The sequence below is a fragment of the Typha latifolia genome, chromosome 9, assembly GCF_019914945.1.
Source record: "Typha latifolia isolate L0001 chromosome 9, TyphaL0001v2, whole genome shotgun sequence".
NCBI classification, from domain to species: domain Eukaryota; kingdom Viridiplantae; phylum Streptophyta; class Magnoliopsida; order Poales; family Typhaceae; genus Typha; species Typha latifolia.
Genome location: NC_133094.1, coordinates 8,680,787 through 8,701,573, shown reverse-complemented (window position 1 = coordinate 8,701,573; position 20,787 = coordinate 8,680,787). Strand labels below are relative to the sequence as shown.

Here is a 20,787-nt window from a genome sequence, read left to right as displayed (position 1 = left end):
TGATGTGGCAAAACTCTCATCTGTTGGTATTTAGATCTCGAAGTGAATTAAACGTGTGAAAATATTGGTGATAGACTTAAATTAGTAAAAAATTAAACTTATACCATCGTAGCAGTTTTTTTACATGTTGAATAGTATGACAGTAAGAAATAACATATTTATTAATACAATTCACGACTTATACAATTATATATGTTTGAATGAGATAGTTTTCTCAAAATATAAAGTTTGAATAAGGTGGACTTATACTTCGTTTAATTCAATATTAATACAGTTCAAGTTAGATAAATTGAAGCTCGATTTAAATTTGAACAACAAGTTAATTTTATTCCATCTTGTTATTATAGAGTGATATGTTAAAAAGACTCAAATTCGGCTTAACCTAAAATAAGCTCAAGATTACATTTGAAGTCAAAATAAAAATAGCCTAAATCAATTATGGATTTCTTACAGAAATAGAAGATCCAACCCCGTGAAGCAAGGTATGCATAAACCACTTGGGCGAAGTGGTGAGCAAACTACCAAGGGGCCGGAAACCTTCACGGAAAGTTCTTTTTAAGGCGCGTCACATTAGTTGCATTCGCATCGTAACATATTAAATAATCCCTTGCCAATGGTTAAGGTAATCCAAGCCTTTTTTAGCTGTAATATCCCTTCAATAAGTAGATCCCTAGTGGTTGTCATTCGGGAGTAAATTATTTGTTTGGATGCGACTATGAATCCTTATTTTGGTTAATTATATTTTAGGTCTAGTTATGAATGTTTTTTCTTAACGTGTTAAAAATCAAGAATACCACTTGAAACTAAACTGAAGAGCGAATAGTAGATAGAAAAGGTAAATAACTTTTATCTCTTGAAAACATAGACTTCTTTAAACATTTCTTTTAGAAATTTGAGTTGATTTACATCTAAAAATATATTTTATAGACATAGCTATTTCCTATTTTTTCTTTAAGTAGAGATATTTTATAAACTAGACCACCACCACCACCGAAGGAGAGAATCCCAAATTAAACTCTGTACCTCCAAATTTTATTTCTAAATTTAGTTTTTAATTTTTTCAAAGATAATTCTCAAATCTTTAGCATTTTCTTTATATAAAATATTGACATGATCAACGTTTTACTTTTAGCCGAGTAAAATACTGAATTTATTAGCATTTTATGCAGGACTACAACGCTAAAGACCCATTTTAATATTAAATTTAAGATATAATTTATTTAGGAAAATAAGTTTTAAAATAGGACTAGTTTGGTCAAAAACTCAATACTTTTTTCACATTCAATGTTTTTAATTTTATTTTTTATTAGGGTTTAACAGGTGGGGTTTTGGGTTTTAGATTCTTTAACCCGAGTATAAGAATTCAAATAAACCTAAACACGCACATTCTTTTACTTGCTCCTTTCCAATCTCTGAAGCTGATGGCTGCGAGCGGCGGGAAGCACCGCGTAGTCGGGGGTGTCGTGAAGCAAATCACCAAAACCAACTTCTCCGCCTCGCTCCCGGAGATGAAAGCCCACCTCGATTCCTGCGACTTCGTCGCCGTGTCCTCCCAGAAAACAGGAGATTTTGGCGCTTCCTCCTCTCAACGCCATCCATGGCGCCGAGTTCTCCCCGTTGATACCCCCGAGACCGCCTACCTCAAATCCAAACTCGCCGCTGAGTCCTTCGAGCTTCTCCAGTTCGCCATCTGCCCGTTCCGCCTCGAGGGCTCCAAAGTCGTCGCCTTTCCGTATGTTCCTCTCATTTTTATGCGCAAGTTTGCAGATTTGATTGATATGTGATATTTGGATGTGGTGCCCATTTGTGTTTCTCGGTAAAAAAGGAAAAAAAAAATGCAAACTTCTGACTTGAGTACGTGGGTTTAGTTTCTAAAATTTTATCCTTCAGTATTAGGGCGTGTGACAAACATCACGTTGAATAAATCCAAGTAGTATAGAGTTTCTTCCTACGCTCTTAAAAGGCTTCCTAGCTTGTTTTAACTATACACAAGCTTCACACTTGGATATTATATACAAGTTAGTCTTTGGAATCAAATTTAATTGCTTCATCTTTTTTACTTTCTTCATATTCACTTGACCTGATTGTGCATTCCAAACTGTGTGTTTCATGATTTCATCCACAACATTTAGAACATTGATATTGACATTGACAACTGGAATTCCATTATTGAGACTTTGTGCAAATATTTTGAAGAGACCATCAGATAGGGAATTTTTGACTGACGTATCACTATAGAGAAAAATAATTCTTGCAGTATGACAGTGTTCAAACAATTTTTAAGACTATTATAATTTTTGCTGCCTCAACAAATCCCGGACTTAAGCAACGATTTTCAGTCAGTTTATCACTAGACCAAGATGCTAGAAACTGTCAGGAAAAATGATTAATGAATTGCTCTTCCTGACAGCGATCTATAAATCGTCGTCGGAGAGAACGATATATTATAAAGGTAAATAGACTATGTATGTGAGAGAGAGGGAGAAGGATGCTGATAGACAGAATGTTATGCTAGTATATTGGTGGTATATTACCTATGAATCACTTTCTCGGAGAGTGATTTATGAATCTCTTTCAGAGAGATTGTGCATTCTAAATTGTGTGTTTCATGATTTCATCCACATTGTTCACAAGATTTAGAATATTGACATTGACAACTGGAATTCCATTGTTCTGACTTTATACAAATATTTTGAAAAGACTATCAGATAGGTGTCATTTGCCAATAAAGTGGTTACTTTCCATTATTACAAGTTTATTCGACCGTAGAACTATCTTGTAGCCTTTTTGAACTAGCAAAGAGCCAATGAATAGATTCTCCCTTTTTCCTAGTCTATATAGCATGTCGTCCAATATGAGCAGCTTCCCTGAAATGATCGCAAGTTCACTTGCCTGTGCCCAAGTGCACATACTATGCATCTGCCCTACAATCAAGCTGGTGACACTTGAATCTTGAAAAGTATTAACTGGGAATGCTCATTACACACATGCACATTAACTCCAAAGTCCAGCCACCAATCTAGATTAGTTATTAGCATTAAATTTACAACATGTTCTGACTCGAAGTTACGGTCTTCTGTTTCTACTACTTATGTCTGTGGTTGGCGTCACCCTTCTTAATAGGTCCTTGCTTCTTGAAGCAACAGATCTTGGAGGGATGATTTGTCCTCCTCCACACAAAGCAATACTTGTCTTTGAACCCTTGGGCTTTGTCTTTATATTCATTTTTGTTTTTAAAATCATTAGGCTTGCATTTGATCTTTAACTTGGACTTGGATTAGTTTTTCACAGCAAAAACAGATGTTACAAGTCACTTTGTTCACACACACACATCTAGATCCAATTATTGTGTTCTTGCTCCCTATGTAGTCAACATTGAAGAATTGTCCTTTGCCCAAAACTCTTTTGCATTCTATTCTGTGGCATACACCTTTAACTATATTATCTTGATGATTTACTATTTGAAGCCTTACTGTTTTATGTATAGCCTTAGCCCTCAACGATGTACTTAAGAATCTGCATGATGAGTATGCTTTTTAGTTTTTATGATGCCTCATGAACAATGCACTCAATAGTGGTTTCCTCGTTGTATTTGTATGTTCTATAAATGTTTGTTATACTTTTTCAACATTAATTATTTAATGGTAATTCCAAGGCATAAATGTGTACTAGTTTATTAATCCTTTCCAGGTGACATTGGCTTTACTTTTCTTAAACTTTGTTAAATTATTACTTCTTTGCTTCATTTACCGCTTTCTGATGGATTTTGGTTATTTTTGTATGGCATTTTGCAGGCACAACTTTCATTTGTTCCCCAGGGATGAGCTAAATATTGGCATGCCTTCCTATAGTTTTTCATGTCAGACGTCATTTCTCACATCTATGGCTAGAGAACAGTTTGATTTTAATCGCTGCATCTATGATGGTGAGCACTGTTGAAGTTCCAAAAAACAGTTGACTTCTGGTGAAGGGAGATATTGTATAATTCCTTCTGATATTTGGCAGGTATATCATACCTATCTAGAGTGCAAGAATCACTTGCTAAAGAGAGAATCCCTACTCCCCAAGTACTTCAATCATCATCATGTGCAAGTCCATCAGTTGCTGATTCAATCTTTGTGGGAAGAATTAAGTCAAGAGTTGAGCACTGGAGGAAAGCCTGTAAAGAACCAAATAACTCAGCTGATGGTAGGTTCCATGGAGAACTATACCCGCAATCATCTTACTTAATATATTTTTGAGGTGATATTTTGTTTTGATATGTAGGTTCCCTAGTTAATTCGCTTAGGAAGCTCATTTTAGGTGCTGAAACATTTGGTTCGAGGCCATGCTTAACTGTTGACGTTTGCAGTGACCGTCAAGTGCAACTGGTATTAGAGGTATGCACCAATAGTCTTTACTACATCAGACAAAAATTCTGGTTATTTCTTTTTTATTTTTTATTTTTGCATGAATTGATGCTATCCTTTACCTTTCTTTCTGTTCTTTACAGCAAGAATCTTGACCTGATTTTGAGACTAATCTGCTAGATGTTCTTTATCTAGCAGTTCTTCAATATAGATTGCCAACACTTGTAGTGATAAATTGGTTCTTTCATTGACATAAAGCATCTTCTTAAGTATCAACCGATAAGTATTAGTATCGGCCAGTGTCAATTTGTAATAGGGGCCGGAACTAGGGTCCTCTCCTTGTTTTCTTTCCAATATTGTCCCTATCCACCTTAAATCGGTCATATTAGCCTCGTATCGGCTGATAGACAGATTTCAAATTTTGAAGTTCTTTTAAATGGAGGCTCATGCTTCTGACACTAACATAGATTCAATCTTTTCTATCTTAATGTGGAAAATCAGCACCAATGATAAATGGATTCGGCAATATTCTGGTGTCTTTGCTATCTTCTAACGTGGAGTTTGAACTTTACCTCTGCAACAATGTTTTGTTTTTGGTAGTAGGTATTGTTCTTCTGGTGCCATCTTTGGTAGCTGTTTCAAGATTTTCATGTCTTCATGCAGGCAGTAACTCTTATTTCTGATGACCTGGTACCTCTAGTCATTCCAGACAAAGCTGATGGGTCCAAGGCAGTACGAGTAGTTATTGCATGTTCAGATGAGGACAAGAATCTGCTCATGGTTTGCACTTCTATAGATTCTTCTATTGTGCACAGCCTTAAACTTTCAGCAAGTCTCTTTTGACAAGCCTCTGTTTATCCTCTTCAAATTTCAGAGTGAGATCCAAAATGCTGAAGATGAACAAAACTTGAAGGTTCGTGGTTTTCGAGAAGTAATCGATCTTATTTCAGCTTCCCGTAAACCAGTCATTTCCTACAATTGCTTACATGGTAGCTTTCCATTTCATTCTATTACTCTAATCATGAAGGATGCTTTATTTTATAGTTGTATCCTCATACTGATAAGAGTGTCCTTGCAGATTTTACATATATACACTCAAAGTTTCTTGCACCTCTGCCACCTACACTTCATGAGTTTATGTGCTCATTGAGGCTGGTCTTCGGTAATGTACTTGATGTCAGTCATCTGTTGAAGGAAATTAGCCCTTTGAGAAAAGCAAAGAACATTCCAGCTGCTCTCAGTTACTTAAAAAGGCAGTTCTTTGTTCCAGTAGAATTGGAAACTCCTCTCCAGGGTATTTTTTCCTTTAGCCACTTCTTATTCTGTTCCACAAAAAGGTTTGGTTAGAGATCTATCATATTTACAACTTAATGGAATTACTTAGCAAATGCTTCTGGGTAGCCCATAAGTACTTGGTGATTGAAGTTTCCTCGTGCCGATTATAAGACATAATATTATTCATTGTATATCTTCCTAATTGCTGGTATTTCCTTTTTCAGCTGAGAGTAACTGCAACGAGAACCATGGACGAAATGTTCTGAGAATTACACAGTTATTTGCTAAACTCAATTGCCTGCTAAAAGTTAGTCCTGATTGTCAACCTATGTCAGGTCAGCAGAACGTGGGAATTGAAGAATATGCTAACATCTTCTATCCAACTTGCACTGGTCTCCAAGAACGAGAGGATGAGGATATTGGTACACTAATTGATAGCCCTAGGAAAGTGAGCACTTGCAACTTGGTTTTCTTGTGGGGCTTTGGTGGGACTTCCGCCACCAAGCTAAAACGCAGGCTTGAAAGCTCCCACTCAATTTTCTCGGAGGACTTTGAGCTGCAATTGTTGGACAGTTCCTGTGCAGTTTTGGTCTTCTGGAGGTCAGGCGTTGCAGAGGAACTACTAAGAGAATTTGGATCAGGAAGTTCTGCTCTGGCAAGTTTGACTTCAGAAGGGGTGAAAGCAGCAGGCTTTGATGCCTATAAGAAGGTTTGCAGGTTAGGTCTTTGGGATGCAGACTTGGCTTATTCTTTAGAGAATGTTCTAACCGAATCAACTACAGTTCCTTTCACACCTTCTGATGTATACTGGACTAACGAAGTGATGTTAGATCTGAATGATTTGTAGAACAATAGTTATTATTGGATCTCATTCTTTGTGATCCAGGTAATCTCATCATCCTAGCCTTATTGATTCTCAGCACTGAATGGTCAGTTATTGCAGGATTGAAGCAAGGGAGGCTCATTTCAATCATAAGCCTTAAGGAGGCAATAGTTGTAATTAAAGTAACGATAATAAGGTACATTACAATTTTCCAAGATAAGGTTGCACAGCAAAATGAAGTCGCCTAAGACATGCCACCAAGAAGGTGAATCTATTAATGTACTGCAAGGTAATAGCTAATCATTGTAACTGATGCATTGTAGTCTCCCTTGCAATTCCACTTGTTACAAGTTCTAGGCCAGATGACAAATAGTGATTACTGTGCTGAAGTGGTGTGTTATCTGTTGTAATTAGTGTAAGAAATTGTTTATATTCTTGAGGAAAGTATGGATGATGCACAGCTCTATTGAAGAGTCTTGGATTGGGAAAATTCTCAAATTGCACTGTTTCCTTCTTCCTTAGAATCCTTGCAAAATTCAGGATGCTTAGATTGTTGTGTTTGTATTACTTATGTTACAGAACTAGCAGGAATGTCCTTTGAATATATAAAAGAAGTTTACAGAGGGGGGAATAAAATCATAGATGCACTAATAGCAAGGGCTTGAACACCTTTTCCTTCAGATGATTCTTGATTTGGCATTGGAAATTTTACCCTATTCTTGAGGTCCCCATACTAAATATCTCAAGAGTGGCAAATCAGTTTGTCAGATTTTATAATTTTATCCATGGTCATTGGGATAAATATATCTAGACCTTTTAGAAAACTAGAATATTGAGCGTTTTAATATACATCCTCTTATTTATTTATCGTGATACATTGACTCAATTATTTAAAACCTTTGTCCCCACGTTATAGACCAAAAGTGTCAAAAAATCAATTTACCTGCAAGCTAAATTCACTTGGTTTTTAATTTGGGAGGCCAGGATCATTTTGGTTTCTCTTGTGTTGTGACAAATTAATTAACACTCGCAAGTGCACGAATCTATGAAATAGATCGGCAAGTAAGGTATCGATTCCACGAGGACTTGTTTGAAAACTTGAAGTGTTTGAAAATCTTAAAAATAATTTTAACCTAGTTGGAAATAGGTTTAGGAGATTTATGGAGAAAAAAAACCTTCTTGCAAAATTTCTTTTAATTAAGTGTGAGAAATAAGGTCTTAGAATCCACTTGTAGATAGCACATTTCTATTAGATAACATAAATATCTTCTTTTTCTACGATTCACTAAGAAATCAATCACCAATGGATCGGAAGATTATCTTTGAATGAACAATTTAATTTTATAAAAATTACGTTCTTCTTTAATTTTTAGAAAATATGGAGTAAGAATTTTAAATCATTAGATGTATCATTTTTAAGAAAAATAACTAATATCTAAATTCTAAATAACAAATTTAAAGTAGAAGAAAGAAGAACCTATTTAGCAATTAAGAACACATAAGAGATTTAGAATAAAAGAAATATGTTCTCACAAGCTTCATCCTCAATCTTAAGAAAATTAGAAATTCATTTTAATAGTTAATAACACAACTTGAATAAAAATAAACATGAGATTTAGCACTAGAGAGTTGCAGAATACTTCTTTCAAAAACAAAATGCAAATCCAAAAACAAGAGATTATGCTAAAAGAAAATCAGAATATGAACTTTGCTGACTTACAAAGATTGAAATTTCTTCCAATGTACTCTATTGTTGCCAATTGAATTGAAACAATTACAAATTTGAATGCTGAATTTTAAACTACAACTCTTTAAAAGAAAATTTTAACAGAAAATATACAAGAAAATATATTTTTCTCTAGCTCTCAACCCATCCATTTATAGACTTCTTGGAGCATGTAAATCTGCTTCAAATCGGCTGGAAATCTGTTGTGATTGTGTTTGAAATCTGCTAAATATGTGCATGAAATCTAGTGAATGCATAAAATATGTTAGAAATCTGCCATATTAGGTGGGTAATTTACTTAGCTGGAATTGCTGCTCAAATAGGAATTTGAAATTTATTTATTGCTACAATTATTGCTGAAATTTTGTCTGAATTAGAGCTGAAAATCTATTACATCAAGTAAATATTCCTTGCTAAAATTCTGCAACTTGATAGAGAAAGATTGCTGAAAATCTATTGCTTGATAAAAAAAAGAAGGAATTTTGACTCATTCCGATTTAAATAAGGGAGAAAGTGATTAGTGGATCATGGTTTGGCTTAAGCATGACTTGAAAGATAAGAGGTAGATTCAGTTGGTTAGTAGTGACTAAGCCTAATTCTGGTTTGAACCCAAATTTGACTATTTTAGGTGATTAAATGAGATTCAATTGATCAAAGGTCTACAGATAACTAAAATACATTAATTAGTTAAAATAAAATATTAATATTTAATAATTTGAGCATAACAAATATTATAATTATGAATTTAACACCTTGCACTTAATACTTTTTCCTTTTTTTTTTCCAACTTTGCTCTTTTTGTACTCAACTCTCTCACTAAATGCCGCAGACAGAAAAAGTAATATTTTTTTCGTGAAGGTGATTAACTGGGCATAGTAGGAACGGATTGAACTGCTTCTTCCTCTTCTTCCAATTTGTACATTTAGGAACTTATCTTCATTATCTTGTCTCGCACTTGTTCATTCATTATATTCATAAAAATGGAACATCTATCTGACCGTAATGTGAGGGTTTTGTTTCACTATATTGGTGCTATTATTTTGGACAATAAGAAGAGATTTTTGCACTATGAGGGCGGTTGTATCTTTCACAGAAGTATAAGCAGACAATACAGTTTGTTAGATTTAAAGTCGAAGTTCTCTAAAGTAATGTGAATCCCTTCAAGTGAGTTTAAAGTCTCTTTGAAGTTCCTATTCCCTTCGGACAACCATGATATATTTGTCGATATCTTTAAAGATAGTGATGTTATAGAGATGTATGATCTGTTACCGTTATTCTGTTGAGCTATACAAATTTTTGGAACGAGGAAAGAGAAAGATTTATCCGGGTGAGTTAACATTTTATGTTCTTGATTACATTGAACATATGTAAGAAAATTACTTTTTGCTTACTTTAATGACGACACTAAACGTAAAAGTCGTTATTGATTAGCATATGCCATACTTTAATGACGATATTCGTAATTTAACTACGAATTTCATAATTGAACTATTAATTATCTACAAATTTCGTAATTGAACTATAAATTTAGCTATGAATTTTGCAATTGAACTATGAATTTAGGTACAAATTTCATAATTGAACAATCAATTATCTTCGAATTTCAGAATTGAACTAAAAAATATAGTAGCTAAATTTGTAATTGAACTACGAATTTAGTTACAAATTTCATAATTAAACTACGAATTTAGCTACGAATTTTCTTAATATTTGACATCGTCATGTTATTAATGTTATTTTAGGACAATCCAGATGAAAAATTCTATGAATGACTAGCCGCCTATTATTTCAAATGTTTTAAATTCTAGCAATATTAACTTGGATACTTCAGGGGCAGGAGGATCGTCTCTTCTCAATCATCCTGCTAATCAGCCCTTCGACTTAAATGGACAATATGTACCCGACATTGAGGTTGATTCTCCTGTATGTGATTCTAGTAACATTGACCCAGCAAATGTTATTAATTCCCATGACGACAATGAGAATCTTGGTGAAGAATTTTCTATCATTGATTGTATCGATTCGTCTTTAAATGAGGAAACAAATCGCAATCATCAAGAAGAATTCCCTATCTTTGATTCTATTGATCCATCTCTAATAGATGAGGGTGATGTGTTGACAAACTTGTGCTTCTAACCTTATGGTGATAATGAACATATTTCAAGTACTATTGATTATGTAGAATTTTATAACATTTAGAAACCTTTGAAGCTGAAGTGGCACAATATATCACATCAGATAATCTATTTATAGGATAGATATTCCGAAACTCATTAGAATTTGCAAAAGCACTGAAATCATTTGCTATCAAGCGTAGATTTGAATTAAAGCTTGTTAAAACTAATCCTCAGAAGATTATTGTGCGATGTAGTTTAGAGGAATGTCCATGGAAGATAAAGGCTATAAAAATAGTAGGTGTTGATACATTCAGGATAAATTATCTTATTGGACAACACGCATGCAACAAAGGTATATCTGGGAGGGATCATAACCAATGTATAGGTTTATTCATACGAGATGAAATGCATGAGTAGGTGCTGAAGATTACTAAAGCATACACATTGAAGATAATTCAAGTTGAAATGCAGAAAAAAATTTTGGTATTTCAGTAGGTTACTATAAGGCATATCGTGCTAAACGAAAGCCAATAGAAAAGATCCATGGCAGCTATGAGGAATCCTACAAGTGGTTGCAAGGCTACCTCCATGAACTTAAAAAAAGAGATCCTGATATAGTAACTAAACTTCAATAGGCTGACTGTAGACATTTTAAACGTGTATTTTGGGCTTTTGGTGCATACTTGCGTTCATTCAAGTCACACCTACGGCCATTGCTCGACATTGACGCTACTTTCTTAATTGGCAAGTATAGAGGTTGCTTACTTGTTGCGACAAGTTTGGATGCCAATAATTAAATTCTTCCAATGGCATTTTGTGTTGTCGAAACTGAAAACACTAAATCATGGACTTGGTTTTTATATTATTTTCGAGTATCAATTGAACCATTTGAGTATTTGATAATATTATCAGATAGGCAAAAGGGGTTGATTCGTGCAATGGATGATGCATTTCTGAAGCTTATCATGGATATTGTATGGTGCACATCTCCTAAAACCTTCCAAATGCTCCAAAGGGTTCTCCTCAATACAATAAGTTTTGGGCAGCAGCATAAGTTTATAGAAAGACAGAGTTCAATTACCTCATGGAGCAGATGAAACAAGAGTTTCCTCAACAATATGCTTACATAAGTAAAATTCCTACAAATACGTGAGCTAATTATTATTTTCTGAGTAGAAGATACTCTACACTAACAACCAACATGTCTGAAAGCCTAAACAATATTATTTGTTAATCGAAGGCTATGCCTATACAACATTTGATGGAGACGAGAAGACAAAAGATAGCTAAATTATATTTTAATCGAATAGCACTTGCCGAAAAATGTAGTACTCATATGGTTAAAAAAATTGAAGATGCTCTAGACATTTCTCCTGAAAATGCTTGATTTTCGATGTCATTTCGTTCTCTATTTCCGAATTCCAGATCAACACCTTTGATGGACGTTATGTTGTGAACATTGGAAAAAAGAACTTGTAGTTGCCATGCGTGGGATATCCTTGGAATTCCATGCACACACGGTATTACTGCTTTAAGCTTTAGGCATTTTGATCCTTATGAGTTCTACGAGAGGTATTTCACAAAAGAAATATATTTAGCCATATATTCAGACTCAATTCTTAGTGAGACTTCAACCTGGTTAGAAGCGGAAGAAAAGGAAACCATCGCAGGGTGAAAACTAAGGAGTACAGAGGAAGAAGTGCTCGAATTGTAAAAAACTAAGACACAAATCTAGGTCTTGCACGAATTCCCAAGCAATTTGTAGTGGAAGCTTACAATCATCTGCTACAACGCATCAAACTACTAACTGTTCGTGTGTTTATTTTTGTGTGTCTATAATGTGTTGAGGAATCAATGTGTTTTGTATATAATGTATTTACGAATAAATTTGTTTTATACATGATGTGTTTAAGTTCACACATGTTTGCCATAGACATGATGTGTTTAAGCATCAATTGTTTACTAGTGTTTGAGATGCTTCAAATATATCAACGAAGTTCATAATTTAAGTATGAATTCCTTTGGCATAACAACAAATTTCACAGTTTTGTATATAGGTTAAGTTGAAAGACAGTTTATCATTAAGTACAAATTTTGCTTCAAACATATCAAGGATCAATTGTTTTATTAGTGTTTGAGATGCTTCAAACATATCAAGGAAGTTCATAAATTAAGTACAAATTCTTTTGGCATAATAACGAATTTCACCAGTTTTGTATGTAAGTTAAGCAAAAAGACAGTTTATCATTAAGTACAAATTTTGCTTCAAACATATCAAGGATCAATTATTTTACTAGTGTTCGAGATGCTTCAAACATATCAACTAAGCTTGTAATTTAAGTATGAATTCATTTGGCATAATAACGAATTTCACTAGTTTTGTACATAGGTTAAGCAGAAAGACAATTTATTATTAAGTACAAATTTTGCTTCAAATATAACAATGATCAATAGTTTTACTAATGTTTGAGATACTTCAAATATATCAAGAAAGCTCGTAATTTAAGTACGAATTCCTTTAGCATAACAACGAATTTCACCAGTTCTGAATGTAGGTTAGGAACGAATGTCATTAGGAGAAGTAAAATCTTCAAACATATCATTCATAGTTTAAGAACGAATGTCGTTAGGAGAAGTACAAAATTTCACTAGTTTTGTTTGTAGTTTAAGCAGAAAGACACTTATCATTAAGCACAACATTAATAAAAAATATTAAGATAATAGTAGTCATCAGAGGAAGAGCCAAGCTAATCACAAGGATCTTCGCAAACTATAAACTGTCTATCAAAATTATAATAGGCTGCATGTTATATGTGTTTCTTAGCAGGATGTAAAGAATATTTTACAAATTATTAGCCATGAGAAGAGCTGAAAAATATTTAAAATGAACACAATACTTACAAATATGATTGACTAATCTTGTTAACGTGAACTACTTCATGGTATAGCTTCTCTCTCTTCTGGATGAAATTCGTCGACAAATTCTTCATCTTCATCTCTCTCCTTTTTGTTCGTCCGTTCGTCTTCCTCTTTTGATGTAACCACCATAAACCTTAAACTCTATCTATTAAATAAATTTGTTAGTGAATTAATATCACATGCCAACTACCTTATTTACTTTCATCTGCCAACCAACTTATTTACTTTTCACTTGCCAACCACCTTATTAATAGGTTTCGTTCTTAAATGATGATTCTTGTTATATATAGTGTGTTTAATTTTAAATGACGATTCAATATAAGAGGTTATTACAATTATTATCTTTCTTCTATAGTTGTTGAGGCAATAAGAACGAATTTCATTCACCAACCAACTTATTAAAAAGACAGTTCTTAAATACTCTATTTATGTTTAATTCTAAAGGTACAATAATTAGTGTTTAAGGATGATGTGTTTAGGTTCTTAAATTTATTTTATATTGATGTGTTTAGATTTACACATGTTTGTCATAGACACGTTGTGTTTAAGCATTAATTGTTTACTAGTGTTTGAGATGCTTCAAACATATTAAGGAAGTTTGTAATTTAAGTACGAATTTCTTTGGCATAACAACGAATTTTATCAGTTTGGTATGTAGGTTAAGTAGAAAGACACATTATTAAGCACGACAAAAAGAAAAAATGTTAAGATAATAGTAGTCATCAGAGGAGGAGCCAAGAACCACAAAGAATATGTGTTTCTTGGCTGGGATTTGAAGATGTGCAAAATGTCCAACGAAGATCACCCAGCTAAGAACCACATAGAACATGGTATATGCTACTTCACACATGTTTATCGACTAACATGACTTAGTTGAGTGATCTTTATTGGATATTTTGCACATGAAAAAAAAAATACTTGCAAATATGTTGCACGAAGAGTACAGTACATTTCTACTCTTTCTACATTGAAATGAGGAGTATCCTCTTCGTCAGGCTGATTTGCAATATCTCCAAAATTTTGTTCAACCGTAAAAAATGACTAATTTTGTAGATGTGCGAGTAAGCCTTAGGGACAAAATACTTACAATATCACCAGCTCTTCTTCTTTCTTTTCTCTTTTTATTGTAGTTGTTTGTGAATATAATCAGTTATTTATAAAAGGTTCCAACCAATGTCTAATTTGATAGTGAAATTAATATCATCAGCCAACCAACTTATATATGAAGTTCGTGAATTAAGGTGTTTATACTGATGTTTGTTTAAATATTAATAAATATTTACTATAATATTATAATAACGAAAGTAGTACATGATTTAATTACAAAACTAAATAGAATAATAATAAAAGTAGTACGTGAATTGAGGCGTCTCTTCAGGAGGGTCTCCTCCACTTCCAAGAAATCCCCACGTCTCCTCATAGTATCTCTACGAAAATCATCATATCTATTTCATACTTAGACTTTTGATATGCACGAAGATCATCAATGAGTATCCCTAAATATATGTGTGAAGTAGCATCTTCACGATAATTCTTTATCATCACATGGCAGTTTTAAATATAATCATTCATCATTACATGATTGCGAGACTATTAATCGGCCTCATTCAGGCGTCTCCTCCACTCCCAAGAGATCCCCACGTTTTCTTCTTGTTTCTAGCTAATCTTTTTTAGCCTGTTGTAGCATATTGTTTCTTGTCTCAAATCAACACCTACTATGGAAAAAAAATTGGAGAGAACCAGGTTTTAATAGGCCATCCACTTCTTTTGTTTATCTGTCGTATAATCCTAAAGCGAAAGAGTAGTATTGCAGACTTCTTCGATCAGCAATAGTGCTCACCTCTCTCGCAATTACTAGGAACAACCTTTTATCCTCTCTTAACCATTGGATGGATATTGCCAACATTAGTTGGAATTGGAATGCAACTCTTCTCGAAGATCGTGTATATCTCGTTGAATTTCCTTTAAGGGCACAGATGTGGGATGCTACCATAAAGGGCTGGCATTTGGCAATTGAAGGCTCCTACATCCTAAAGCCTTGGTATCTTGAGAGTGATAATGTGGTGAAATATGAACTGCAATACTACATCCTTCTTACAAATGTTCCTTTTTTTTTTGCAATGAGAGATCAATTAGGGAAATAGTTAACCCTTTTAGCTATGTGGAAGTCTTCAACTCTACTACATTATGGAGTAGAAATTCATCATACATCAGTGCAATTATATCTTATTCATCTGTCGAAGATATTACTAAGAAGGTATTAGCGTCCTTTGGTAGGTTTACATTTTCTATTGAAGGATGGGATAAGTGCTTTATGAAGCCCAAACTTCTTTGGTCGGATGATGTTGCTACTAATTAGTCTGTTTGGAGAAAGGAGACCTATGAAAATTACAAATATTCTAATCCTGCCAGAGATAATGCCTTGTCAATTGTGCAGAAGAACATTGAAGTAGAGCAAGGTATTTCTACTTCCCCTCAGGTTGCATGGGGCTAAATCCCACCACCTTCACCAACCATATTTTCTAACCTAATAATTGCAGGAATTCATGCCGGAGCTTCTGCATGGGATTGAGTTACCCCAATCAAAGGTGCAGCAACTACATAGAGGGTGGAAATCTCCAACATGGCATGGCTCGATTTTAGAAGAGATAACTATTGAATTGTTTCCTATTTTGATAATTTCAGTTATGGAAGGTGTGGCCCCTCTATCCGATGACCATTCTTTGGATATTACTCCTGTTCGAACCAAACATAATGTACTACCTTGGCTTAATATTCTAGGTCCCGTAAATGGACCACATGTTTAATGTGATTCCTCTTCTCTATGTAGTAGCTTTGTAAATTATATACTTATATTGTTCATTAAAAATATAAATATAGAGTATCTTGTTGTTCACAAATATAATAACAATTTTTATTAATGACATATTACAATTTTCTGAACTATATTAATAATTTTTGAAACTATATTAACAACTGTTACAAATATAATAACAGCTTTCATAAATATATAAACAAATTTCATAGTTATATAACAACTGTCACAAATATATAAACAAATTTTGTAGTTATATAACAATGTCACAAATATAATAACAACTTACCTTAAAACACCTAGTTATAATAACATATTTTACAAATATAATAACAACTTTCGTAGTTATATAACAACGATCGTAAATATAATAACAACTTTTATTAATGACATATTAACAACTTTCTGAACTATATTAATAATTTTTGAAACTATATTAACAACTGTCGTAAATATAATAATAACTTTCACAAATATATAAACAAATTTTGTAGAATATAACAATGTTCGCAAATATAATAACAACTTACCTTATAATAACATATTTCACAAATATAATAACAAATTTCATAGTTATATAACAACATTCATAAATATAATAATAACTTTCATTAATGACATATTAACAACTCTCAAAACTATATTAACAATTTTTGAAACTATATTAACAACTTTCGCAAATATATAAACAAATTTCGTAGTTATATACCAGTGTTCATAAATATAATAACAACTTGCCTTAAAACGCTAGTTATAATAACATATTTCGCGAATATAATAACAACTTTCATAGTTATATAACAACATTCGCAAGTATAATAACCAACTTTTATTAGTGACATATTAACAATTTTCGAAACTATATTAACAATTTTCAAAATTATAATAATAACTGCCGCAAATATTCACTATAAAATTTACAAACTTCACTATTACAATTTAGATAGGGTCAAATAAGAATCATTGAGAGAGATTCTTGCTTAATTAAATCTTTTAGTACTTGTAGCACCCTAGAGATCTCATCCCTAATAATTGAAACACACGTTAAAGCCTTAAGTCTACACATGTCTTCCTGTTGAAAATCAAATGCTTGCCCTCTCTAAATATAGTCAATATATAACATTATAAATATCGCACAATCAGCCCTACAGAAGATAAACCAGAACTTTGCATTATTAAGTTCTAAAAGATAATTTTTAGTCAATCCAACAACCATGGAATCATTTTGCATTTGAACACCTTGATCAAGAAATGTCGATGAAAATATGCAATAGTTGTACAAACTATATTCCTATAATTGCCGATAGAAACAAATTCTGCTAAAACAATTAATCACTTCATTATCAATTAGTTCATAATTACTTAATAGAGACAGAAGTTGGCACTTCTCCACTATCGCGTGATCATCTTTCCAAATAGGGACCCCTGTATCAGGAACATCCATTTAATCAAACATTTATCATCTTCTACCAGCAATTGTGTTTCAGGATAATCAAATGTGATACTTTTCTTTTTTCTTTTCGAATAGATTTTTATTTTCTTGGCATCTGCCAAAGGAATTTCCTATTTGTTAGAGAGAATGTTTTCTATCGAATTAATTAGTTTGGCAATAAGTAATTGATCATGTTTGTATATGTTATCGACTATCCTCACTGTGCCACCAAATTCTAGGTCATCTTCCCCTCTATTATCTTCCGTATCTTTCTCCTCTTTTCCTTCAACTTCCTTCTCTTCTTTTTCTTTCTCCTCTTCCCCTTTCTTCTCTTCCTTCTTTTTGTCTTCCTTCCCTTCATCTTCCTTATGTTATTCACTATCATACTCTTCCTCTTCTTCATCTTCTACCAACATAAAATGATCATTAGGCAGCTCAACAATGTTGGATCTAATTGCGAAGCATGTAAGGACTTCTTCGAAATCTGAACATCTCGTTTAGGTCCACCACAAATGTCCCACTACTTAAACCAGACCACTCAGCAGTCCCAGTTGCCTTCTTATTTTCTATCTTCTGAAATCGTCTCTTGAATTGGATGTTTTTGGCTTTCAATTCAATTTCTTATTATATTTGGCTCATCCGTCTATTCAAATCATCCACAACTACACATAAATTGCGGATGGATGATTCTTGTTCCATTCGGCTCGCATACATGGATAATTCTTGCTCACTAAGGAGTGCTAACTTTGATTCATCCTAAAGAAAATAAATTTGGCATATATATAAACTTATTGATAATCTAATAAAAATAATTAAGTGTACAACTTAATCTGTACTTGACTGACTCTTTTTCTTTTCTCAACACGTACAAATTTTATTCTCAGTAGAATTTCACCTGAGCCATGATCCAATCTTTTAACCATTTTTTTATTTTCAGTAAGCTAAATGGGAGGAAGGATATGCAAAACATAAAGTTTTACATAAGCATGTCATAGACATAATTAAATAACTCTGTAATAAATAACTTTCTAATAGACCTACCTTCTCATAACTCAATTGAGGTATAAGAGTTGCGAGAGTGCCTTTCTAGAACTTGATAACACCAGCCCATCGAAATATTCTAGGAGTCGTGTAAGAGAAATTGGGTTCCAAAATTTGCCAACGCTCTAGGAACCAAACCTGTGATGAGGAAAGTAAAGATAGTTAGAAAAAATACAAAGTAAAATGGTTTATAATCATCAACATAATCATGACTACCGTCAATACAACGATACATCCACTCATGAACACTTTATTTGCTACACTCCCGTTAGCCATCATGGAGTTGACCTTCATAAATATATTGAAATTGGAGAGTAAGGAAGGTGAACTCATGGACAACCAATCCCCAATTATATTTACAAATATATTGAAATTTTCAATATAGCGGATAAGCTTTCAGGGGCAAGAATAATTACTACGCTGAAATAAAATAGTACTAAAAATTAATAAAATATACACTTTAACAAAACTCAATGACACTCTCTTTGTAACAACTTATCCTAAAAATTTCGAGGTCAAAATTTTTAAAAAGGGGGAAGGAAAATGTAACAACCCATCCTAAGAAAAATTATTATTTGCATGGCACGACCACGACGTGGCTGGCCACGTTGTGGCCGACCTAGTGCCATGTTGCTATGGTGCGTGCTCGGGGTGCAACGCACTCCTTGCCAGACCCGGCAAACCAGGCCATGCCATCTGGATCTAGTGGGTCCGTCATCGTCACAGCCATAGCGTCGACGTCCCCACCGCCTCTCTTTTTTCTTCTCTTTCTCTCTCTCACTCTCTCTCACTCTCTCTCTCACTCACTCTCTCTCTCTCACTCTCTCTCTCTCTCGTGCTGACGTTGGCCTACTGTCGTCGCCGCCGCCGCTTCCACCGACGCTAGTGAGCTTTCTCTCTCCTTCTTTCTCTTCTTCTCTCTTCTTTTCTCTCTCACTTTCTTCCTCTTTGGCTTGGGTTCACCAGAACTGAGTCGCCGGCGAGAGGCCGGCCGCTGGCTGGCCAGCAGCGAACAAGTCCTTCCTTGTCGGCCCAGCTCCTCCTCCCCTCCCCCTTATCTTCTTCTTCCTTCTTCTTCTTCTTCTTCTTCTTCTTCTTCTTTCTCTCCTTCTCTTCTTCTCTCAGGCAACTATGTCAACGGAGTTTTTATTATTTTTGTATATTTATTTATTTCCTTTTAATCTATGGTTTTTTTTAGTTACTATAACTAGATTATTTAGACAGTAATGATTTTAATTAATATATACGTATATTCGTTAACACGATTATTCTTAATAAACTAGTAAAATTAATGATTTCTTATGTTGTAAATTGTTGCATATAAATATTGGTGTTATATATATATTGTTAGATTAATAAGTAGTTTCCTTAATTATAATCATGAGACATATAGATATATACTAGTATTCATAATATATACATTTTAAGTAATTTTAATAATTTATTATATACTATTGTGTATAGAATAAGATACTAGTCTTATTAATTAATTAATTAACTAATTAATTATTTATATAATTAAGTAAAGACTTCATAGTCCCCAATTAATCAAGATAGAGTGAGAACCACAACTTAATTATAATTAGGTTTTTATCTATATTTATATCTTTATTTATAACTAGTTATAAAGATAAGTAGAAATTATAAAACCGAATAAATCATCGTATTTTACCTAAACATTTTTAGATTGCAAACCCTTATGTGAGACCTTGTAGACCTTATTAGCGATTAGTGACGGTTGATAGATGGGAGATACATGTGTTGGGTCTTCTGATCTAAAATGATTAGTCTTATCTCATAGACGTCTTTCTCAAATTAGGATATATTATATAATTATGTATATGCATGTTTTGGCCTCCACCCTGATTATATAACTTTATCTAGAGATGATTCCAGCTGAGTATACTTTATCATGAATTTGACTAGATTGATCTGGGATATGAGTATGCTGGTGATATATAGAGATGATTGAAGATGACTATATACTATTATAATTTTATGTCTAGATGATCTTTAGCATGAGTATGCATATGATAGACTAGTACGTGATGCATGTGTTACATATAATGTTGGAGACTGCATTGCATTATTTTTCTATTGGCCTCTTTACCATCTAAATTTCTGAGTTGCATGATCTATTGTAGTACTCGATAAAATGCATATGGTCTGTCATTTATAAGGAAAGCATGAAATCTGATTGATATAGAAAGCGTGAGGATACCCGAGTGGGCGCGAGGGTTAGAACACGCTTGGTGAATGATTGATCGCTCGACGTAGTCGCGATCCTATG

General features: G+C 33.5%; 1 protein-coding gene across 1 annotated transcript; it reads left to right on the top strand.

Moving 5' to 3' along the window:
- Positions 1 to 1,386: 1,386 nt before the first annotated feature.
- LOC140794639 (poly(A)-specific ribonuclease PARN-like) lies at positions 1,387 to 6,937 on the top strand. Its single transcript, XM_073146747.1, has 8 exons — positions 1,387 to 1,732; positions 3,795 to 3,925; positions 4,006 to 4,188; positions 4,267 to 4,379; positions 5,013 to 5,129; positions 5,224 to 5,338; positions 5,428 to 5,643; positions 5,849 to 6,937. Exons 1-8 carry the CDS (start codon positions 1,422 to 1,424, stop codon positions 6,469 to 6,471), a joined length of 1,809 nt encoding a protein of 602 aa, XP_073002848.1. The 5' UTR covers positions 1,387 to 1,421; the 3' UTR covers positions 6,472 to 6,937.
- The last annotated feature ends 13,850 nt before the right edge of the window (positions 6,938 to 20,787 follow it).

Excerpts from the sequence above, each read along its gene's own strand:
- LOC140794639 (XM_073146747.1), top strand. The coding sequence starts at position 1,422 with ATGGCTGCGAGCGGCGGGAAGCACCGCGTAGTCGGGGGTGTCGTGAAG. Across the intron at positions 1,733-3,794 it reads TCCAAAGTCGTCGCCTTTCC|GCACAACTTTCATTTGTTCC; the intron begins GTATGTTCCTCT and ends GGCATTTTGCAG. Across the intron at positions 4,189-4,266 it reads ACCAAATAACTCAGCTGATG|GTTCCCTAGTTAATTCGCTT; the intron begins GTAGGTTCCATG and ends TTTGATATGTAG.